The sequence below is a fragment of the Callithrix jacchus genome, chromosome 4 (assembly GCF_049354715.1).
Source record: "Callithrix jacchus isolate 240 chromosome 4, calJac240_pri, whole genome shotgun sequence".
Lineage (NCBI taxonomy): Eukaryota > Metazoa > Chordata > Mammalia > Primates > Cebidae > Callithrix > Callithrix jacchus.
The window spans coordinates 128867241-128875498 of record NC_133505.1 but is presented as its reverse complement, the minus strand read 5'-3'; the positions used below and the strand labels follow the sequence as shown (position 1 = coordinate 128875498).

Genomic DNA, 8258 nt, shown 5'->3' with positions numbered 1-8258 from the left:
AAGGGATGTGAAGGACCTCTTCAAGGAGAACTACAAACCACTGCTCAAGGAAATAACAGAGGACACAAACAAATGGAAAAACAGTCCATGCTCATTGATAGGAATAATCAATGGCTATACTGCCCAAAGTAATTTATAGATTCAATGCTATTCCCATCAAGCTACCATTTCCTTTCTTCACAGAATGAGAAAAACTGCTTTAAATTTCATGTGGAACGAAAAAAAGCCCACATAGGCAAGACAATCCTAAGCAAAAAGAACAAAGCTGGAGGCATTATGTTTAATTTATCTTTAAAAGGAATTGAAATCTGTAGGCAAAATGACTTTTCAGGGTGGTAAAGCATTAATGTTGGCAGTTTAGGATGTGAAATTATTCTTTTGAAATAGTACTGAGTCAGTACTATACAAACTAATTAGTTCTGTTCTCCTGGGAAATCTTAAAATTAGAACTTCTTATAAAACCCCATGAAATTTCTCCTTGATAGTAGTGGATCCCTAGAAACATTACTAAGGTGACAGCATGTTTGATCTCTATCTTCATTTTTATTTTGATATCTACTCAGCATTATTTAGATTCCCCATGTCTTTCCAAATTGGTAATATGTTACTTCTCTGTTGCTTGAATTTAATTTGCTTTTAGTAAATTGTTTCAATAGCCATTATATTTCACCCTAGGAATATCTTAATTTTTTTTTTTAAATTTTTTTAACCACTCATTTACATATTTTTATTTGGAAATGTTTATATCAGTACAAGGAAACAATTTTGGAGACACTAAATGTCATCAGTTATCATTAGTTTATTATAAAAGAGATATGGAAATTATTTACATGATGAAAGATTTCAGAACTTCAGTGGAATGGGCAGCTTCACATTGATGCCATTTCAACAGTGACTTATTTCAGTCTACATACTTTCCAAGAATGTCACCATCTCTAAATAGGAAATAATCCTTGTCATCTAGAACTACTTTGGTGCCTCCATATTCTGGGAGAAGAACTTTATCTCCAACCTTCACGCTAACTGGTTGAATCTCTCCACCCTTTCCTTTAGAACCCGATCCAACAGCGACTACTGTTGCTTGCAATACCTTTCCTTGAGATTTTTCTGGAAGCATAATGCCTCCTTTGGTTACAGTTTCAGCAGCACTCCTTTCAACCAATACTCGGTCAAAGAGTGGGAGAAACTTTCTAAACGCCTGTCCTGCCATGACTCCCTCAGTCTCAGACTCGTACTCTGCTCTCGGAATATCTTAATTTTACAGGTGTAAACAAATTTGCTTCATCTTGTAAATGAAGCTTAGTAAGAGGATACAAATGATAGGATGATGTATATGCTAATGATTAAAGCACAGTTATTGTTAGATTTGGTCTCAGCACTGGAAGCACACCTTAGGAATGCAGAAGTTTTTGTGATAAACAAAACCTTAAACTGGAAGACATAACATTTGGTATCTAGCCTTAAATCTGCCACAAATTTGCTTTATGATTTTGATTAATTAATTAATTAATCTATCTGGGCTCAGTTTCATCAGCTGTTACATTATTGTGTGCTACATACATTTTTTCTTCTTTAATTTTATGATTTCCGTTGACTCCAAAGGTCATCAAATTAGAGTACAGAAGCACCCCTGAATACAAAAGATTTTATTTGAAATGATGTTAGAAATTAGGATGAAAAACAACAGTCAGGGCACACTTGAATATTAAAGTCAGATATTCTTGCAGGACGCAAGAGGAAACATATGCCCAAGGATGAGGTAGACCAGAGAGTTTCCAGTCTGAGAAGTCTGGCCTTAGGGCAGTGACATAAGCCTTCAGTGTAGGGCAAGTGAAGAGACAGAGAAATTTAAGGCACTAGCTCCAAGTAAACTTGAGTAGCTGAGGTAACACCCTGCCTCACGCAATCTTTTATACAATTTTTGTTCAGGCAGTTACAAATTTCAATTGTGTCTGGCCCTGTAACTGAAAGGAGAAATAGTAAAGCAGGAGTACATAGCAAACATAAATTGAGTCTAGGTAAAGAAGAAGCCATGTTATTCCTTATATTATGTAAATCCTAATATGTAGATCAAACCAGCTTTTACTTTCATTTAGAGTTTTTAATGAAAATTGCTTTCTTCTATGTTGTTGAATTGGGGTACAGCTTGATATCTAAGGTCATATAGAGTGAAACATAAGTAAAATCACTAATTGTCTTGGTGGAAATAACTTCATTCTTAAAAAAGCACTGTCAATTCACATCAATGTTTTGAATCTCCATGAATCTTAAGCTACGACTATAAGCTGGAAATCTGGCATCACTATAAAAAGTGAGAGTTGATTTTCAGAGTTTTTTCCTCTAAATCTAGAAGTATGTAAGAGAGAACAGACAAAACAGGTATGATTTTTATAAATGAAAAGGTGAAAGGGAACAATTCAGCTCCTAAGCAAAAAGATTAATTGAGGTACCTATTGGGTGTGGTGGGTCCGCTTGAAGATCATGCCATCCTCCCATCTGCTGAATTCCCCTTTCCTTTTCTCTGAAGTCCCTCTTGCATTTCTTATTTCTTTCAGGCATCCAAAATTAAAACTCAAAACTCCTCCTTAACTTCTTCCTCTCTCTGGCATTTTGTAGCCGGGAAGGTACTAAGTCCTGTGTTTCTCCATCTAAAATGTATCTAGCATTGAACCTCTTATTTCATGCCAGTTGTCATCCTAAGCAGCTTTCCACCCACACTCCCTGAGCTGCCACTGCTTTCCAAATTCGTTCTCATCATACTCTAATTCAGTGGTCACTTCTTTAAATCCCTTTATTAATTTTCCAAATCTTCACTTTATGTCTTGAAAAGTTCTAATGATAAATGGCATTTATGATACTTTGTTAGTTTATATTTTCCAAATCCAAGATCTATGATGTATAACTGCAATAAAACTCTTTATTGGCGTGTAATAATCAGCATAACCATGTTACGTGAAAGGCTTTTTAAATAGCCTGTCTTATCCTTCCTTTATCATCTAGGCATTTTACAACTACAGGCTGCATGCCACTGTTCTAATTCATTTGGGTGAAATACCAATTCCATTTTTTTTTAAATTTTTTATTGGATTATAGGTTTTGGGGTACATGAGCAGAGCATGCAAGACAGTCGCGTAGGTACACACATGGCAGTGTGCTTTGCTTTTCTTCTCCCCTTCACCCACATTTGGCATTTCTCCCCAGGCTATCCCTCCCCACCTCCCCCTCCCACTGGCCCTCCCCTTTTCCCCCCAATAGACCCCAGTGTTTAGTACTCCCCTTTCTGTGTCCATGTGTTCTCATTTTTCATCACCCACCTATGAGTGAGAATATGTGGTGTTTCATTTTCTGTTCTTGTGTCAGTTTGCTGAGGATGATGTTCTCCAGATTCATCCAGGTCCCTACAAATGACACAAACTCATCATTTCTGATTGCTGCATAATATTCCATGGTGTATATGTGCCACATTTTTCCAATCCAGTCTATCATCAATGGGCATTTGGGTTGATTCCAGGTCTTTGCTATTGTAAACAGTGCTGCAATGAACATTCGTGTACATGTGTCCTTATAGTAGAACAATTTATAGTCTTTTGGATATATACCCAGTAATGGGATTGCTGGGTCAAATGGAATTTCTATTTCTAAGGCCTTGAGGAATCGCCACACTGTCTTCCACAATGGTTGAACTAATTTACACTCCCACCAACAGTGTAAAAGTGTTCCTTTTTCTCCACATCCTCTCCAGCATCTGTTGTCTCCAGATTTTTTAATGAATGCCATTCTAACTGGCGTGAGATGGTATCTCAATGTGGTTTTGATTTGCATCTCTCTGATGACCAGTGACGATGAGCATTTTTTCATATGATTGTTGGCCTCATATATGTCTTCTTTCGTAAAGTATCTGTTCATATCCTTTGCCCACTTTTGAATGGGCTTGTTTGTTTTTTTCCTGTAAATCTGCTTGAGTTCTTTGTAAATTCTGGATATCAGCCCTTTGTCAGATGGGTAGACTGCGAAAATTTTTTCCCATTCTGTTGGTTGCCGATCCACTCTAGTGACTGTTTCTTTTGCCATGCAGAAGCTGTGGAGTTTGATTAGGTCCCATTTGTCTATTTTGGCTTTTGTTGCCAATGCTTTTGGTGTTTTGTTCATCAAGTCCTTGCCTACTCCTATGTCCTGGATAGTTTTGCCTAGATTTCCTTCTAGGGTTTTTATGGTGCCAGGTCTTATGTTTAAGTCTTTAATCCATCTGGAGTTAATTTTAGTGTAAGGTGTCAGGAAGGGGTCCAGTTTCTGCTTTCTGCACATGGCTAGCCAGTTTTCCAAACACCATTTGTTAAACATGGAATCCTTGCCCCATTGCTTGTTTTTGTCAGGTTTATCAAAGATTGTATAGTTGTATGTATGTTGTGTTGCCTCCGGTGCCTCTGTTTTGTTCCACTGGTCTATATCTCTGTTTTGGTACCAGTACCATGCTGTTTTGATTACTGTAGCCTTGTAGTATAGTTTGAAATCCGGTAGTGTGATGCCCCCCGCTGTGTTCTTTTTGCTTAGAATTGACTTGGCTATGTGGGCTCTCTTTTGGTTCCATATGAAGTTCATGGTGGTTTTTTCCAGTTCTGTGAAGACAGTCATTGGTAGCTTGATGGGGATAGCGTTGATTCTGTAAATTACTTTGGGCAGTATAGCCATTTTCACGATATTAATTCTTCCTAACCATGAACATGGAATGTTTCTCCATCTGTTTGTGTCCTCTCTGATTTCGTTGAGCAGTGGTTTGTAGTTCTCCTTGAAGAGGTCCCTTACGTTCCTTGTGAGTTGTATTCCAAGGTATTTTATTCTTTTTGTAGCAATTGCGAATGGCAGTTCGCTCTTGATTTGGCTTTCTTTAAGTCTGTTATTGGTGTAGACGAATGCTTGTGATTTTTGCACATTGATTTTATATCCTGAGACTTTGCTGAAGTTGTTTATCAGTTTCAGGAGTTTTTGGGCTGAGGCAATGGGGTCTTCTAGGTATACTATCATGTCGTCTGCAAATAGACACAATTCGGCTTCCACCTTTCCTATTTGAATACCCTTTATTTCTTTTTCTTGCCTGATTGCTCTGGCTAGAACTTCCAGGACTATATTGAATAGGAGTGGTGAGAGAGGGCATCCGTGTCTAGTGCCAGATTTTAAAGGGAATGCTTCCAGTTTTTGCCCATTCAGTATGATATTGGCTGTTGGTTTGTCATAAATAGCTTTTATTACTTTGAGATACGTTCCATCGAAACCGAGTTTATTGAGGGTTTTTAGCATAAAGGGCTGTTGAATTTTGTCAAATGCCTTCTCTGCCTCAATTGAGATAATCATGTGGTTTTTGTTTTTGGTTCTGTTTATGTGGTGAATTACGTTGATAGACTTGCGTATGTTGAACCAGCCTTGCATCCCCGGGATGAATCCTACTTGATCATGATGAATAAGTTTTTTGATTTGCTGTTGCAATCGGCTTGCCAATATTTTATTGAAGATTTTTGCATCTATGTTCATCATGGATATTGGCCTGAAGTTTTCTTTTCTCGTTGGGTCTCTGCGGGTTTTGGTATCAGGATGATGTTGGTCTCATAAAATGATTTGGGAAGGATTCCCTCTTTTTGGATTGTTTGAAATAGTTTTAGAAGGAATGGTACCAGCTCCTCCTTGTGTGTCTGGTAGAATTCGGCTGTGAACCCGTCTGGACCTGGGCTTTTTTTGTGTGGTAGGCTCTTAATTGCTGCCTCAACTTCAGACCTTGTTATTGGTCTATTCATAGTTTCAGCTTCCTCCTGGTTTAGGCCTGGGAGGACACAGGAGTCCAGGAATTTATCCATTTCTTCCAGGTTTACTAGTTTATGCGCATATAGTTGTTTGTAATATTCTCTGATGATGGTTTGAATTTCTGTGGAATCTGTGGTGATTTCCCCTTTATCATTTTTTATTGCATCTATTTGGTTGTTCTCTCTTTTCTTTTTAATCAATCTGGCTAGTGGTCTGTCTATTTTGTTGATCTTTTCAAAAAACCAGCTCTTGGATTTATTGATTTTTTGAAGGGTTTTTCGTGTCTCAATCTCCTTCAGCTCAGCTCTGATCTTAGTAATTTCTTGTCTTCTGCTGGGTTTTGAGTTTTTTTGATCTTGCTCCTCTAGCTCTTTCAATTTTGACGATAGGGTGTCAACTTTGGATCTCTCCATTCTCCTCATATGGGCACTTATTGCTATATACTTTCCTCTAGAGACTGCTTTAAATGTGTCCCAGAGGTTCTGGCACGTTGTGTCTTCGTTCTCATTGGTTTCGAAGAACTTCTTTATTTCTGCCTTCATTTCGTTGTTTACCCAGTCAACATTCAAGAGCCAGTTGTTCAGTTTCCATGAAGCTGTGCGGTTCTGGGTCGGTTTCTGAATTCTGAGTTCTAACTTGATTGCACTATGGTCTGAGAGGCTGTTTGTTATGATTTCAGTTGTTTTGCATTTGTTGAGCAGTGCTTTACTTCCAATTATGTGGTCAATTTTTGAGTAGGTGTGATGTGGTGCTGAGAAGAATGTGTATTCTGTGGATTTGGGGTGGAGAGTTCTGTAAATGTCTATCAGGTTTGCTTGCTCCAGGTCTGAGTTCAAGCCCTGGATATCCTTGTTGATTTTCTGTCTGGTTGATCTGTCTAGTATTGACAGTGGAGTGTTAAAGTCTCCCAGTATTATTGTGTTGGAGTCTAAGTCCTTTTGTAAGTCCTTAACAACTTGCCTTATGTATCTGAGTGCTCCTGTGTTGGGTCCATATATGTTTAGGATCGTTAGCTCTTCTTGTTGTATCGATCCTTTTACCATTATGTAATGGCCTTCTTTGTCTCTTTTGATCTTTGTTGCCTTAAAGTCTATTTTATCAGAGATGAGAATTGCAACTCCTGCTTTTTTTTGCTTTCCATTTGCTTGGTAAATCTTCCTCCATCCCTTTATTTTGAGCCTTTGTGTATCCTTGCATGTGAGATGGGTTTCCTGGATACAGCACACTGATGGGTTTTGGATTTTTATCCAATTTTCCAGTCTGTGTCTTTTGATTGGTGCATTTAGTCCATTTACATTTAGGGTTAATATTGTTATGTGTGAATTTGATACTGCCATTTTGATGCTAAGTGGCTGTTTTGCCTGTTAGTTGTTGTAGATTCTTCATTATGTTGAAGCTCTTTAGCATTCAGTGTGATTTTGGAATGGCTGGTACTGATTGATCCTTTCTATGTGTAGTGCCTCTTTTAGGAGCTCTTGTAAAGCAGGCCTGGTGGTGACAAAATCTCTGAGTACTTGCTTGTTCGCAAAGGATTTTATTCTTCCTTCACTTCTGAAGCTCAGTTTGGCTGGATATGAAATTCTGGGTTGAAAGTTCTTTTCTTTAAGAATGTTGAATATTGGCCCCCACTCTCTTCTGGCTTGTAGTGTTTCTGCCGAGAGATCTGCTGGGAATCTGATGGGCTTCCCTTTGTGGGTGACCCGACCTTTCTCTCTGGCTGCCCTTAGTATTCTCTCCTTTATTTCAACCCTGTTGAATCTGACGATTATGTGCCTTGGGGTTGCTCTTCCTGCGGAGTGTCTTTGTGGTGTTCTCTGTATTTCCTGCAATTGAGTGTTGGCTTGTCTTTCTAGGTGGGGGAAATTTTCCTGGATAATGTCCTGAAGAGTATTTTCCAGCTTGGATTCATTCTCTTTGTCCCCTTCTGGTACACCTATCAAACGTAGCTTAGGTCTTTTCACATAGTCCCACATTTCTTGGAGACTTTGTTCATTCCTTTTTGCGCTTTTTTCTCTGATCTTGGTTTCTCATTTTATTTCATTGAGTTGGTCTTCGACTTCAGATGTTCTTTCTTCTGCTTGGTCAATTCGGCTATTGAAACTTGTGTTTGCTTCGCGAAGTTCTCGTATTGTTTTTTTCAGCTCCTTTAATTCATTCATATTCCTCTCTAAGGTATCCATTCTTGTTATCATTTCCTCGAATCTTTTTTCAAATCTTTTTTCAAGGTTCTTAGTTTCTTTGCATTGATTTAATACATGATCTTTTAGCTCACAAAAGTTTCTCATTATCCATCTTTTGAAGTCTAATTCCGTCATTTCGTCACAGTCATTCTCCGTCCAGCTTTGCTCCCTTGATGGTGAGGAGTTTTGGTCCTTTCTAGGAGGCGAGGTGTTCTGGTTTCGGGTGTTTTCCTCCTTTTTTCGCTGGTTTCTTCCCATCTTTGTGGATTTGTCCGCTGGTCGTCT

The 8258-nt window shown here is 38.4% G+C and overlaps 1 protein-coding gene across 1 annotated transcript; it reads right to left on the bottom strand.

Annotated features, from left to right (window-relative positions):
* Positions 1 to 781: 781 nt before the first annotated feature.
* On the bottom strand, positions 782 to 1244 carry LOC100390849 (10 kDa heat shock protein, mitochondrial). Its single transcript, XM_002746917.6, has one exon. It carries the CDS (start codon positions 1208 to 1210, stop codon positions 902 to 904), a length of 309 nt encoding a protein of 102 aa, XP_002746963.1. The 5' UTR covers positions 1211 to 1244; the 3' UTR covers positions 782 to 901.
* Positions 1245 to 8258: the final 7014 nt, after the last annotated feature.